Source organism: Lepisosteus platostomus, chromosome 9, assembly GCF_059453375.1.
Source record: "Lepisosteus platostomus isolate fLepPlt1 chromosome 9, fLepPlt1.hap1, whole genome shotgun sequence".
NCBI classification, from domain to species: Eukaryota; Metazoa; Chordata; class Actinopteri; order Semionotiformes; family Lepisosteidae; genus Lepisosteus; species Lepisosteus platostomus.
The window spans coordinates 21140347-21157361 of NC_142619.1; the positions used below are offsets into that span (position 1 = coordinate 21140347).

General features: G+C 35.7%; 1 protein-coding gene across 1 annotated transcript; it reads left to right on the forward strand.

Moving 5' to 3' along the window:
• Positions 1 to 1386: 1386 nt before the first annotated feature.
• On the forward strand, positions 1387 to 14112 carry kera (keratocan). Its single transcript, XM_088647171.1, has 3 exons — positions 1387 to 1894; positions 9893 to 10764; positions 12580 to 14112. Exons 1-3 carry the CDS (start codon positions 1878 to 1880, stop codon positions 12747 to 12749), a joined length of 1059 nt encoding a protein of 352 aa, XP_088503297.1. The 5' UTR covers positions 1387 to 1877; the 3' UTR covers positions 12750 to 14112.
• The last annotated feature ends 2903 nt before the right edge of the window (positions 14113 to 17015 follow it).

Sequence of the window (17015 nt, forward strand, 5' to 3'; positions counted from 1 at the left end):
GATAAAGTAAACATTAGATTCAAAATAAATATAACATGACATAACAGACATCAAGCTATACATATTAATTTTACGCAACTCCTACAGGAATCCACACAACTACTACCGAACTCTGTAAATTTTCTCCCCCTACAATTATGCTAAGACCATATAATTACACATTATCCCTTCACTTTTGCACATGATCCACTGATTGCATTTGCCCATAAACAATTACAGTACTCCCTTAGTCATTATTTTGATTGATAAAAGAATTCTTTGTTTTGTTAAGCCTACATTGAAGGACTCGTAAGGAAGGATTCAAAAGGAGCAGCTTTAAAGTGGTAGAAGTGGCAGTTGCAAAGATTTCTTGCTCTTTCTGATTTCCATTTGTCTTTGTAGAATGCAGGTTCAGTACAACTCGGGCAAGTGGTCACACCATGTTAAACAATACAGGAAATGTCAAACACTGCAGCAGTAGCAGCAAATTGAGTAAAAGGACAAACACCTGGCACATAAAACTTGTGCTATAGTCAATGTCAATGCATGCATTACCAAAAATGGACAATGAAAATCTTTAATGGCTGGTACTGAGATTAAAAAACTTTTTGAATATAATAAAGGTGTTCTCTCTTTAGGTGTATTTGTGATCTATTAGACAATGTTGGGAAGTGATTAAAAAGACCACTAATGAAGTAATCAAATGAAGTAATGTTAAGATGATATAAAACTAAGATACTGTAGATCTCATTTAAGAGTACCATTAGCTGCTTTAGTTACCGTGTTATAAAAAGAAGAATGCCTTCTGGAATGATTTTAGACAAAATGAAGTAGATTTATATAAGCTTAACTTGAAATTAAGTTAAGATGGATTCAGTTTGGAAAACAAGATGCACTTCTTCACATAAAGAGATGGATGTCATCATCAGTCTGCCAAGCCATGTTTTTGCAGCTACAGGGTAATTCACCTGTACTGATGGCTGATTATCTATTCAAATCAATGCCCTGATTGCTTAATCACAGCTGTTATTGTGTGTGTGTATATATAAAACAGTGTTTTATGGTCAATCAAGTATACTTCACTTCCTTCTAAAATAACTTGCAGAAAAAACATTGCAACCATTTAGATTTTTCTACCTATGGTAATAAATATTTAATCAAGCATCCAGACAATCACTAGACTTTTCAATATGTTTTTATGAATTTCAAATATAAGCCATGTGTGTGTACAGATGTTGTCAGTTTTTCTATGATCCTTATTTAAGCTGCCTGTTGGATGAATATAAGCATGTACTGTAGCTGAATACAAAACAATATAAGGAGGACTTTCCATATTAAGAAACCACTCTACTTTTCCTTCATATCCTTTTACTAAGCCATTATCTCTCCCTTAGAAAACCTCTGCATTCTTTAGCCTAACCTGTCAGAGCATTTTTCTAATGTCTCTGGACAGATACTGACTGATAGATGTGCCCTACAGCAGCTGTTCTGTATTTCGAGTAAAGAGTGAAAAGCCGACTGGCGCTGAGGTATTGCGGTATTTGAAGATGCTTTGAGGGTTAAACAGTTTCTCGCCACCTGTGAATATATATTGGGGGCTGCATTTATACAGCCCAAGCATGCAGTCTTAAGTCAAAAAATCCATTGGCTAATAATCAGTGGTGAACATCAACTCAAGGAATTATATACCTAGCATAAGTCAATGTCAAAGGTATAACCTTAGGCAATAATGCTTACAACAATACCATTATAATAAGGTTGGCTACAAATGCATGGACACCACAGTGTGTGCTTAACGTTTGACGAGACACTGTCCTACTGAAGATCAGCACAACCAAAAAGAAGCCAGGATTTGCACCTCTTTGCATGTCTCATCAACCCAGGGAAGTCAAAGCTACATGTTTTGGAAAACCAGGTAATCTTTTTTTTTATGTGTACAGTATGTGTGTTCAAGACTGTGGAGGGGGGAGGGGAGTTATTCACCTGTGTTACATTATAAATGTCTACATGAGGATTGATTTGGGGCTTGATATCTTAAAAAAAAAAATATGTATCCTTTCAATTACATTTCAATGGTATCCATCTGTTTTGTGACCCTTAATTTCTTCACTCCAGAATAACAGTGAAAAATTGTAATGAATTTAATATGCTGTCTTGCCCATGAAAGATCTACTCTTATACTTTGGAGCTGGCTTTCTAAATAAGTCACCACTTTATTCACATGACAAGTTTCCCAATAAAGCATCTGTGCTCTCTACTATAACATAAACCAAATTATACTTAGATTCCCCCATCCCAATATTTGTTTTTTGTTTCTTTTTTATTTCTGTAAGTGCTTATAGGTTTTGGTTGTGCTGACTGAAAAAAACTATGTTGTGTAATACTGAATATTTCCAAAATATGTTAAATGCAGAACATTTTACAACAATGTGTTACAACATTTTTTGCACTGCATGACTTTTGTTCTTGCAGTCATCATTAAAATTGCACTAAAAGTTTATGAAAAAAAACTTGAATACCCCATATTTTTTTATTTATTTATTGAATTAAAGTCTGCCAAACAACTCAGGCCCTGCTGGAAATTCAGTGGTCTTTTCATTCAGTAAATAATCTGGCTCTCAACTAAACCATAAGATGAAACCTAACCCAAACCTTTTTTAAATGAAATATTTGCTATAATTAACATACTTGGCTTAATCGAGGCCATTTTCCACTAACCAATCTCCATATTTTTTACCATTTATATTCAGAAAAAAGACACACTGTAAGCCAACATTTGTTTTCAATAAAATGCTCCTTTTTTGAATAAATATATAATTCTTCATGTAGAAGAATAGCATTGTACCCTGTGATATCTAAAATCCTGCTGAATGTAGATAGAGTTTCTTTTTTTTTGCTCCTGCCATAACAACATGTATGACAGTGTTGAGATCTTATCTATACTAACAATTGTAAAGCTGTTAAGTAGTGAATGGCATTGAAGTGGTATTGGACATGGAGTAATATTATTCAGCCTTTTTTCACACCAGGATTTCAATATACAGTAATCATATTTTTAAACAAAGTACTAAAGTGAAATGTTACAGTGGAATGGACTGGAAAAGCCTTATTTGAGGAGGCTGAGAGGCAAAAATTCATGAACTATAAATTGCATTAACTTTGCCAGCCAAAATTCATTACGTTTTTGATGTTGAGTGGGAATTAAGCTCTAGGTGTTCCTGTTGAAAAATAGAATGACATCATTCTCAGAAACTAGTCCAAATTAGTTTTTCATTCATATATACAGTATATATAAAGAACATTTATGATTCACTTTTGATACAAAAGATGACTGAACTGGTGTGCTTAACTTGTGCTTAATGTATTCACACTGTTGATGTCAGTTGTTATTAGATTGGGTATATATAGTATATTGCTTATAAAATGGCAGGGTGGCACAGTGGTTAGCGTTGCTGGAGCTCTAGGTTCAATATCTAAGAACCTAAGAACCTAGGGTGGTATCTGTTTGGAGTTTGTATGTTCTCTCTATGTACACGTGGATTTCCTTGGGGTACTTTAGTTTGCTTCCACAGTCCCAAGAAATATTGGTACATTAATTGGTTTCTAGGAAAATTGGCGGTGCTGTGAGTGTGTGTTAGTGCTTGTCACTGCAATGGACTAGTGTCCTGTCTAGAGTGTGTCCTGGCTTGTGCTCAGTGATTGGCTTTTCTCCTCATTTAGCCCCTCTCTTTATGAGCTTTTAAAATGAAATGTATATAATAAATTGGCTTTGAAGAAAATAAAAAACTAGGCTTATAAGAATTGTCTGGAGGTGCTTGGTTAATAACTTCATTCTGTATGTTTATCCTCCATGTATCTAACTATATTTTCTGAGTTTGTCAGAATATTTTAACCCAATTTCTCTGACCCTGTAATAGGCTATGATGAAATATGGTGAAATGTGACTCTGATGTAGCTTGGTTTGAGGAAATTAATTGATCTTAATAGGTTCTTATGTGTAAAGAGAAGCACATTAAAACAAGGACTACAAAGGTATGTCTAGAACAAAACATTTTTGTTTACAATTTTCTTTTTTAATCTGGCTAAAGGTCAAACACATGCTTCTACTTTATTCCACCTTGACTTCAACACGTTAATAAATGCTAAAATCTACTGCAACAGGGCCATTCAAACCATAAACTATTTAAATAATACCGTAGGTAACTCTGTTAATATTATTTGTAGCATTTTGCATTTTGGTGTTTTATTTTATCCCCCCTTAAAATGCATTTAGATGTCACTAGATATTTAAATATATGAGATTGTATTGTATGTATGATATATTTAACACTATTTGCAATAAAATAAAGCAATAAAAAAGGTAAGCACCATGTAAGGCTATTGCATTCATATCTGCGCTTGTCTGCAGAATTATGGTTAATTATCTTCCCTTTCCTGGGGAAACCTAGAAACCTGCTGAGGTGGGTAGCTGCATCAGCATGCGTAGTCTGCAAAGGAACAAGTAATAGGTTTATTCCATGCTGAAAAGAGAAGAGAGAAAACACAACATTTTGGCTATGAAGCCTTCTTCAGGATTCCCCCCCCCAAAAAAAAAACATCTCTGTGCACATAGTGAAATTATACATTAAACAATCATTCTGCTTGCCTCTGCCACCAAGGTTTTTGGACATCCCAAAAACCCAAACCCCTATAAGTGAGACTGTTAGCCATTACCCTTTCGGAGAAACCTCAGATCCCCTAAAAGGATTTGTAACCAGATACCCTTTAACTGTTTCCCCTTAAAGACAAGCAGAAACTTTCCCTGTCTCTCTCCCTTAAACTTAACCAGAACCGGGAATAATTCAACCTTCAATTTTACTTACTTGGCTGATTCTGTTTGGCCAAAGATGCTAATCAAAATCTTTACATGCACCCCTGACACTCCTGGCAAATTTGATAATATTTTCTCTAAGTCTTGTTGGTTACTGACGAGGAACCTTCTATCCAACCTAGTGGTGACTAATACAGCTTCCACCCAAGAGGTACTATTCCTTTACCTTCAGCTAGGGGTAACTAACCTTTTCTCCTCCCCCTTGGTCTTCCCTGACTATAAAGGATACAACTTACTCCTAATGTCTCTCTCTGTGTAGTGTATAAACCATAAGTCATTGAACCTTTCATAATCAACTGATAGTTGTTAACCTTCTAAATGGGAGTACTAAATACAGACTGTTTTGTTTGGGCTCTCGATTCTTCCATGTGTTCTCTCCATGTACCTGTGTGATTTTTCTTTCTTTTTTTCTGTCTCTGTCTCAAACATATTTAAAGAGACTTCTAATTAACATCATCTGCAGCAAACATGTGCGAATGTGTGCACTTAATCCACATTCACACATTTGCCCCACTCTTTCGAATAACCTTGAACACAAGAAACTAATTGCTATATGATCCTACAAACACCTTTACCAATCACACTAAACTCACAACAATAGCTGCATCCTTACATCTATATAGTCAAAAGTGCAGAATCCAAATCAAGGGATGCTGTAAAAATTGTTCAATTCACTAATTAGAACTCATACCACGTTACATACCACGTTACAAAAAAGATATTGTTGTCTGGAATCAGTACAGAGGCATGTCCTACACTGACAGGCTGAAAGTATGGAACCTTTTAAGTCTTGAACAGAGAAGACTACAAGGGGACATGATGCAAGTTTTCAGAATCTTCCAGATTATCGACAAAGTCAATGGAGTGCACTTCTTCAGAATGAACAGTGAACCGTGACACAGGAGGATGTGGAAACTCATCTAAAACTCGGAAAAACAGGCACTTTTGTCACGAAGCGTTCTTTCAGGACCCTATGCAGACAACACAATCCGAGGGGGAGTGAAGAAAACATGGGGAAAAAGGCATGCAAGGGGCTGGAAGGAAAACAGGGGGCGTGTCCATGGTGCGCTGGTGTTTGGGGGAGGTGTGGCCGAGGCAAACAGTCCAAGGGAGTCCGAGTCAAATCCATGAGTGAAGCAAATGTCCAAGTTGGAGCAGGATCTGGCGGAGGTTCAGGAGAATAAAAAGAGGGTAACGGGACCAGACGCAATCTTGCGGGTAGGTGGGCTTCCGGGCGTCCATCTTCCAAAGCTGAGTCTAGATTGACGGGAACGTCTGGGTTATATTGCATGGGGGGGCAGGTGCGGGAGATGAGTATAAAACAAGGAAGGGCTGGAGCGTCCTTAAAAGAAGGGGTTTACGATCGTGACAACTTTTTTTACTGAAAGGGTTGTAATATGGAACAAGCTACCCAGTCATGTGGTTGAAGTCGATACACTGGCTTCCTTCAGGAAATGGCTGGATGACATACTTAGATCAGTAAAACATGATAGTGCTTTAGGCTTTACAAAAAAAAACAAAGTAAAGAAAGCATTCTTTCTGACTATAAACATTTAAATACAAGAAAGGACTGAAAAAGTCAAGCAGTCAAAAGATTTTTGTATTGTCTTAAACTTACATGTTATGTAATATGTATTTGTCTTTTTCACTACTATACCAAGTTAAATTGGCTAATTATCACAAATGTGCAATAAAACTGGGTTATCAAACATTAGCTTAAGAGTAAGCTCATTTCTCTGCCCCATGTCACAGTTGTGGTCACAGCCATTGGCCTGGATTCAGTTCAAACCTTGTTTGATCCATCATAGCTCACTCACAAAGCAGACACCTTCAGTGATGTTACCGTGCCAGTATCACATACAGTACACAATACATGCCGTGGTTCTCTTCTGCTATCCAATCACAGTGGTCCTCTTTGACAAATCAAATGTCACATATCTACTGTAGCTCGATAAGAGCATGTCTTTGCACAAAATGTGATAGACCTGAACACACACTCCTTCCAGATCCGTCCTCCAAATTTGGATCAAGCTCAAATTCTGAACCTCCCTTAGTCTCACAGTAACATTACCTATTTTTTATGATCTCAGAAGGTGATTTTTTAAAATAGTAGGTATTCTTTGTAATTATGAAATCAAAGAAAAGGACAGCAAATAATGTCATGTGGTTGAAGAGAACTGGAGAAATTTACAGTATATGTTCTTATAAAAGTGAATGGAATGCTAGGTTTATATTCATCTGGTTATTACTTTCCAAAAAGCGATAGCAATAGTTGTAGAAGTAATTTATTTAGTTTTGATATCACTGATATATAGCAAATAAATAGCATGTCACACGTTCTGAGTTTATTTTTATGTCACACAATGTACCATTAATCTTGTCTTTTACAGATCCTGTTTTCCAGTTAAAAACACTAAAACTCTGCTAAATACGAAGCAAAGCAAGCTGCTTCTTACTTATTAACACAAGCACTCTGTTACTATTTTCTCTCCCTCAAACAGGTCATGCTGATCACTGATCCTAGAGCCAGTATAACTTACATTTCAGTCCTGCAGTTTACCAACTGATATATACACGCCTCCCTTTAAATATGAAGATGATTTATTCCTCTAAACTTCATAATGTAAAATTTTGCATAAAGAAAATTAAATTTCTCAAAATTAATTTTACATTAACACTGCCAGCTTACTGTTTTGGTCTTGAGATACAATTGGACTAAGATTCAAAGTAATTTAGCACCAGGCTGTTAATTTCCATTGGTGGTCATGATTAATTGTTATTTCACAAATGATAATTTGTTAGCCATGAATGGTTTAAGTGGCATTTATATCACCATCTGTTATTTTAAAAAAGTATAAAATGTGGAAACGTACCTCAAATGTTTGATTAAAATTAGTAAAAAGTTAGATATATTTATTAATTTTTAATATTGATCTCCATTCACTTTGTAAATTACTTTAAAATACAATCAGTTTAATGTCTGGTTGCTAGCTTCATCTGGCAACTCTCTTTGAGATGTTATCAAAAACTATTCTTGTTTTGATCCAACACAGTGGCTCAGTGAGAAGCGTAGGGACGTGGAAAAGAAAGAAGAAAAAAGTGGTTTTGTGACAGAATAACTAAGATACATTTAATAAGCATTAAACTGAGTTATGTTAATCAATATCATCACAAAAACATGTAATAAAAACAATGTGAGAGCTTTCTTTTAATAAATCAGACTGTATTAGTGCCACAGTAACTGGACCACTGTCTCGATCATAAAGGGATACTGAAGCTTAGAGGGAATTTGCTGTGGGATTATACTGTAGCTCTCGTACTTGTAACAGAATTGACGAAGAGGATTTGTGATATCCACAAATTAAGTGATATCTAGCTGCCCCCGCAAGTATAAGGGAGAAATAGTTCAGTCTGCTGCCTGTTTCTTGAGCAGCTGAGGCATACAGAGAGATCATTTTAGGTAGGTTCAGTAAAAAAAAATTGAACTCATTTACATCATGAAAATCTATGCAATCCACAACCAATCTAAATAAGGCCACAATTTTTTTTAAGTCTTTTGAACCTAGATAGTATGCTTTTCTGTATTTCTACAGTATGTAATATGTTTGTTACTGTATATATTCCTTGCGACTATGACAAGGTGAACATCAAATTAAGTTCATATGTCTGTACATGCCATCTGTATACTCATAATTTGTACCTTTTGACACATGCAATAAACAGGGTAATGTAGGTGAGATGAGCAAGTCTCATGCTGTTATAGTATTCAACAACAGTTCTGTAAAGTATTGTGCCAAGATTGTGCCTGTCCACCAGCTGTACTACTTGTTTCTTTGATCTGCTCCTATATATGAAAAATCAAGAGCTCGGGAAAATTAAATCCAGATGTGTTTGGAAAGAAAAAATACAGAATCTAAACTAGCACCACATGACAAGTAAATGAACATCTAGAAGAACTGCTACAGAAAAATAATTCCTCAATTAATTGCTCTTCTTTCTTTCCTATTAGCAGCCTGCAACATGTAATTGTATACAGCATTACAGGCTGTTCTTTCTAGGGATAAGCAATGTCAAACATAAAACCTTAATCAAAGGAGACAGCATCCAAAATTTTACCAATCCAATAACATCTGCGCTTAGAAGCCGAACCAGTGGTGCAACATAGTTTTTAGTTAATTTGCAAAGTGTGTGCATACAGCAAAGATCAGAAAATTATAAAAGCTTTAATTTACATCAGACAAGTACTGTATCATTTCATCTTATAGACATAAATTGAAAAGTATTTTTCGTTTTAGAAAAATGGTTTACAATGGTTGTGCTGATGCAGAGATTTATAATAGTAGATTTGTTCAATGTCTATTTGAGGTCTGGTTGGTTATTGTGAGCAGGTTTTATGTGCATGACTGGTGCTTTTTACTAGGTAAAAACAGGTATTTGATGACATAGTCCAGGTTTCGAAAAGTTGCTGAATGTGCAGTATGTGCAGTAATTAATGCATTAACATTTGATATGCTACATCTGGCAGGAGTTATGCTAGATAATTCTGATTCTGTTTGTTGTGATGTGATGGTTCGTGCTGTTGAAAGACACAGTCCAGTGACATAATAACAATCCATATTCAGCTCAGTCACATACAGAGTTACCAAAAACGCACAATCCTAGCTCAGCTGGAGAAAATAGCACAGCACATGCATATTTTTTCTTTTTCTTGATAGGAAAACATAACTGGAAAAAAAATAATTCTTAATAAAAGTTACCTGTTCTTGTTGAATATATCCTCTTCCTCTCTGTGAGCTTTTCTTAATTTTTCAGATAAAGAAAAATGTAACAAAATAATTATTTAACAAAACAAAAAATAAACTGTCTCCAGGGAGTCTTAATCCCTATCTAGTGTGTTATTATATTTTAATAAATTACACAGTAATTGTGTTAATAAAAAGGCATGAATTTTGTGTGGTAGTAAAACCAGTATCTTATGAATATTGCCCTATATAATTGTCTTGAAGGATGATACATATATAATATTACATTTCTCTTTTGCAGGCTGAATACTAACATGAAGATGTTAATTGGGTTTACTGTTTTGCTACTTGCTAGCGCTGCCTGGTCTCAAGACATCCCTTATGCTGAATACCTAGAACAAATTCAGGCATGCCCAAAGGAATGCCGCTGCCTTCCAAGCTTTCCCAATGCTGTATATTGTGATAGCAAGGGGTTGAAGCAGATACCCACCATCCCCCCATACACCTGGTACTTGTACCTCCAGAACAACTTAATCGATGCAATTTCAGAAAAATCCTTCAAGAATGCAACACAACTCAGATGGGTGAACCTCAACAGAAACAAGATCACCAACAAGGGTATTGACAAGAATGTATTCAAGGCAATGACACAACTGCTGTACCTGTATATTGAAGACAATCTGCTAGATGAAGTGCCCTCTCCTCTTCCAACAAGCTTAGAACAGCTCCGTCTGTCAAGGAACAAGATCTCCAAGATCCCTGCTGGGGTCTTCAACAGTATGGAAAATCTTGCAATGCTGGACCTTCAAAACAACAAACTGGAGGATGCAGCCATCAAAGAAAATACCTTCAAAGGCTTGAAGAACCTTATTCAGATTAATCTATCCAAAAACAACCTGAAAATAATGCCTCCTGGCTTACCAGCAACCATCATGCAGTTGTTCCTAGACAGCAACTCCATTGACAAGATCCCTGACAACTATTTCAAAGAAACGCCCAAGGTCTCCTTTCTGAGGCTTAATTACAACAAGCTTGCCGATGGTGGCCTACCAAAGAATATTTTCAACATATCCACCATCCTAGATTTGCAGTTATCTCACAACCAGCTCAACCACGTGCCTCATTTTCACCCTAGCCTGGAGCACCTGCACCTTGACCACAATAAAATCACTAGTAAGTAAAAGCCCAGTTTTGTTTAGAATTTTTAGGATTTTATATTAACATGCTAAAACTGTCATGTATCTTTTTAAATAACTAGCTTTGTCTTGGAGAGCTGCATTATTTACTCATATTCATTTTCACTTAAGTAATTGAACGAATTGTAAGCTTACTTGGCTTTATTACTTAAAATAAATGTAATTATCAACCATTGAAACAAACCTATGAAACTCAGGACCATTGTTCACTGTTTTTTTATCACAATGACAGAAACTTTGAAATACAAAATATTCAATTGTGAAATGTTATGCCATTATAGCTTCCATTGATAACAAATTTGGGTATTTAAAAATGACTGTAACAGTATTGTAATTGAATACAATTGAATTATTTGAAGGCCATATATCCATGTATTCATTCCATGTAATAAATCTCATATCTTTTTGTATAAGAAAAAAGAACAGTTTGGAACCGAAGGAATTGATAAACAAAAAATAAGGTGTCAATAAATATCTCATTTATCCTAATTTAAGAGGTCTATAATAAGTAATTGAATACAATTTTTAAAAGTTACTACTAAGTACTTTATTTTATGATATTTTAGGTAAACAAAAGATCTTGGATCATCCTGTGATTTTTGATGACATAAATTAACTTCTATATAAATATTCTGTCTGCATACTGATAAACCACAGGAACAAAGCACCATTTTGCTGATTAATGAAAAATAAAAGGTTTGTATGAAGTGAACCCTAAATCATGATTCAATATGACCTTTAAGTACCTCTAGGCTAACTCAAAATTTCTGCACTGCTCTAACTGGTCCATCAATACGAAAGTGATAAAACATCAGAATTACATGACAGTCATGTTCCACTTAAAACATGGGTGTAAGACACATACATTCACTTTCAGACATTACTTGTCAGGATGCCAAGTCTCAGTGATTTTGAGAGAGAGCATACTCTAGTAATGCTGATGGAGGGTCTGATCTGGTATAGCCCCACGAGAGCACTGGCAGCTCCAAAGATAATCCCTGTCCAGGTCAATCAAGGATATGGACTCCACATCTGGAATGACATTAGGAAGGACCATCTAAAAAATCAATTCTGTACAGCTACAACAATGGCTGCAAATAGACAGGGTAGATTTCATAATGAGAAGACTATAATTAGAAGTTTCTCTCAATTCAGAATGCAATTTAAACATCCATACAATGGCAACATCCTAAACTCTGAACCAAACACAAGAATGCACATCACAAGTAATAGTGAAAAGCCATGGTAAAAGTTTACAACACATGAAATCATATTGCTGTATAGTTATCTTTGAGGTAATGCTATTCCTTCTTCCTTAAGGTCCCACTTTCAGGCCATAAAGGCCCATGGGGAGGGCCACCATTTTTCTCAACCATCTGACACTAGAGGTGGAAGTGATGTGGTCAGCATCATGCTCCAGCTGGCCAATTACTCCCAGAAGGATTAACCTCCAGTACTCATTTGGAAAGCAGGCTGAGTGGACCAGGGAACTGTTTTGGAACAAAATTAGCACATGCTACCTTGCTTGCCCCCCTACCTGGGATTGAACCCAGGACCTTCCAGTGAGGAGCTAGACACCCTTGCCATCTGAGCTAACATGGCTCCAATGCTCTTTCATCATACACTATATTCATTTGATGTCAATGCTACACTTCTAGTGTCTTAGTATACAGTGTAAGGGCAGGAAAAACAACAGACAAGAAGTCATCTACAGTAGCATACAGTACAGTGAAATCAGAAGAACTTTTGACAATGTTTGTGCTGTTGAGTAATCATACTTTTGTAAACACAGGAGTGAATGGAAGTGACATCTGCCCCATGCCTGTTGGAGCCACCGATGACTACTACGATGAAAAAACTCCACGCCTGCGCTACCTTCGCCTTGATGGCAATGAGATAAACCCCCCCATTCCGATGGACCTTATGATGTGCTTCAGACTTCTGAGGGCTGTTGTTATTTAAGTTGGGTATAGAGTTCAGTTTAATACATCCTTTCCTACGAAACAATTCACTATACTAACCATGAATAAGTCAGTGAAATAATCTGTAGATACAAAATGATGTCAGCAGTGTATTATGTAATTGCTTTCAGCAGATGAAACTAATTAAATATGATTTCAGGAAATAAAGATAAAAAGCCAAGCCAAAACAATAATGTTAACAAAGAATACAATTATTTGTTTTTTAAATATATTTTGTAAATATCAAATTTTGAAAATATTTTTCACACTTTCTGTACCATTCAGCCTATATACCTATGTACACAACTACATTAGTATTAAATAATGCACAATACCAACAGTAAAAATTGAACAAGCTCTGTATATTTGAACAGATTTGCTGTACTTTAAAAGCAGGTTTTGCGGGACTATAATATACAGTAACTGTTTTCTTGCTGTTGATTGTTTGATTCTACCAAGTGTAATAATATCATTCTATTTACCTGAACATCCATCATACAATGGAACAACAAAACAGGGAACTAAAATAAGAATTTTGTATAAACTGGGCTATAGCTAGACTTTAAAACAGAAAATGTTTTCATTTAATGTACCTATCTTTTGTCTTAGAACTTAGGAATAATGTATTCAACATGTATTATATAATACAGTATTCCATTCTATTTAGCCTCACACTTATTGAGTAAATCTTAACCCATCTCATTTGCCAGTCGGACTGAGACCTCCTCTTTTAGTGTTGTCACTTAGGTTCGATCTGATTCATCTGACAGTTGAACTTCGTTGTTCACCCTGTTCTCCAAATGACTTGGACTGGCCCATACTGAGTACAAAGAAAAATGCCAGTGTGAGCAGGTCTAAAAAAATGGCAATATGAAAAACAGAATAAACTTGTCATCGATTGCTGTCGTGTACAGTACTGTAGCTGTAGCATGTTTAAATGAAAAAAGCCAATGCTTAAATTTCTTCTTTTTGTATTTACCTTGTCAATAATGATTTGAATTTATAGTGCACATTGAAAGAGAATACAATAATAGTTAAAAATAGTACAATAACAACATTGTATTAAAATATTTTAAATTTAACTTAATACATAGTCTCTAAACAAAAAATTATTCTGTAACAAACATTGGTGATTCAGTATAGAGTTTTTTTTCACAGTGGCTTAGGCACATTACACTGCTTTAATTATACTACATACAACTATTTATTAAAACATTTACTGAAATTAATAAATGGTTGACAAAATGTTGTTATTTTGTTACCTTGAATATGTGTGTGTTCTAAGAGTGATACAAGGTTTGAGTCTTTCAGAGATATGATTATGTGATCTGTTCATTTTAATGTTAATAAACATTTATCAACAAGTCTGTCATTTTATTTTTGAAACATTTATGAAACAAAAAAGCTTACTCACTCATCACTGTGAGTTCTTTTGCACAATTTTTGATCCTGTTTAAATATATCAATATTTTAAGCCTTAACTGAACCAATAATATGAAACAGTTGACCTATTGAATCATTTTCATGGCTTAAATATGTTAGAGGTTTCAATGTAACAATTATATTTCCTAAGTAGTAGTCTCCAACTTTACCATTTATCCATTTTCAATAACTTCTGAGCTCAGGGTCAGGGGTAGGTGAAGCCTCAACTGTAACGGAGCAGTTCTTTCTGGACCCTATGCGGCTGTCACAATCTGGGGAAACTGAGGAAACACTGGGGAAAGAAATCATGCAGGAGATGGGAATGAGGGCAGGGGTGCATGTTCTTGGTGCGCTGGTGCATGGGGGAGGTGTGGCCAAGGCAAACGATCCAAAAATAATCCAGCAGGGAATCCAAAAAAATGCGCAAAGTCCATAGCCAGATGGTCCATCAGGAACAGACAGGTTAAAACCAGGAACTGGGTCGGAACTGGCAGGGGAAACAGGAACAGGAACAGAGACAGAGACTTAAAAACGTGACGGAGCCAGACGCATCAGGACCCGGGCTCGCATGATATGGGAATCAGATGCAGAGCCTGGAACTGAGTGTCTGGCTTTTAAGGGGGGCTGGAATGAGGCTGGAACAAGGGGCAGGTGCACAAAATTAGGTCCAAAGTGAAAAGAGCCAGAGCGCCCTTAAAGAGGAGGGACTGCAATCGTGACATCAACTGGCAGATAATGGGTGTGATGCACCCAGGACATAAAAGGTCTCAGTTCAAACAATGTTTCAATAAAATGAAAATAGAAAGAAAACCAACAGTCTATGATTCCAGAGTCTCAAGGTCCAGAATTGGGAACCTGTGGTTTATAAAAACCAGTAGTCACAGACCTTAATTATCACAAGTCCTGGAAGTACGTCTGAGGATTACTTTTATTTTATAATGCTAAAATTATTTGTATATGTGTGTCATTGAAATACTTAGAAATGTGTGTTTGTTAAAATGCTAAGAAAACTTGAAAATATGTATCCCAAATTCCAAAGACAGGAGTAATAATTCATAATGACATGCATCAGTGAGTTGATGTCATCTACAACTTTGATATTTCCTCCTGGTGTTGGAGGGCTCTTCTGGTTTTCATTCAACCCTTGGTGCATAGCAATGTAATTCAAATCAACTCTGCACTTTGATCTACATTAATTACGGTATATTAATTGGTTGAGGATTATAGGTTACCTATGGAACCCAGTGAACTGCAGCCCTCCAGGACAAGCTGTGAATATCTCACATACAGTATACTGTACAGTATATACTGAGTATACACTAATGTAGAATTTTATTTTTTTAACAATGAGGCAGAGAGTGGAGAGCATAAATACTGTATATTATAGAACCCAAACACCATGTACAGCTACACATAGACAAATTTATGTCAGTTTCCTTGATGGTTTTCATACACTTGTCTAACTTTTTCTTGTGACTATTACTATGACTAATAGGTTTAGATGTGACAAATTTGAGAATATGAATAGAATATGTGTATGTAGAAGTTTAAGGAGGTATATTTTGATGTAGCTGTTAAGTTTCACTTAGGGTACATGTTGTCTACTATCAGTGAAATTGTAGTGCCATGCTGAAAATCGTATACAGTTACGCAGTTTTCACATTGTATTGCTTTAAAGCTGACAGTGAGTGTCACTAAATAAGGATTATTATATGCTATTCCACACATTAAAAAACAGAAAAAATAAACAATATGAAATAAAATTGAAAAGTCCTGAATGCATACATTTTCAAATCCCCAGCTGTGGCAAACCTAAATTGATTTATCCCAACACGTCCATCAACTAGTCAACACCGTCCCTACTGTTAAGTATGGTGGTAGCAGCATTATGTTATGGTTCTGCTTCAGCAGAGACTGGGCATCTTGTTAAGACTGATTGGAACATACTGCACATGCAACAGAGTACTGGCAAATCTTAGAAGAAAACCTGCTTCAGACTTAAAACTGGGACAAAAAGTAATCTTTCAACAGGACAATGACTCAAAGCACAAGGCCACATCTGCAGTGCAGTAGAGAAAGAATAAGAACGTAAATGTCCTTGAGTGGCCCAATCAAAGTCCTTACTTGATTAGTATTGAGAATTTGTGGAAACACTTGAAAACTGATGTCTAGTTTGAGCGCTCAGTTTTTAATATAATATTAAGTTTAAAAAATGTGTATGCAACATTTTGTAATTTCACTAATTGGGACACTATATTAAGGGTCTGAAATAATTTGCAAGACACTGCATTTGTAAGTTCTTGTAATCTTCATACTTACAAGTGTTTGTACTTTCACTAAATTCCAGAAAAAAACACACCTATTAAGAGAGGCAAATTGAAAATGTAAAAAGCACTGAAACAATGGAGGATGTGGAAACAAACATGAAAATAAGACATAAGTAGTAGTATTGTTCAAGAAAATGTACCTTCTAATATTCCTGAGGACAAGGAGGCAGTGGCTCTTAGAATTGAACTCAAAAGCAAGCATGCAACAGCAGTCAGGAAAGGTTAAGACCTTGCTGTGAGGCAAGTATTTTCTGCTTTTCACCTGTTTTATGAATAAGTACACATTCACTTCACAAGCGGAAGATGATATGCACTTACTGATGGACTTCCCATAGTTTTTACAATTTCTATGAGCTTCTGTATATGCTCCAAAATTGTATTGGTGGAATTTATACGAAACCTTAAATTGACAAGTATCAGACAGTAAACATTCCCTCAAACAGAGAACCAAACTTCTGAGTTTTAACTATTGAATATCAGTGGAGAGTAACCAGCAAGTGGAGATGGTAGATCATAAC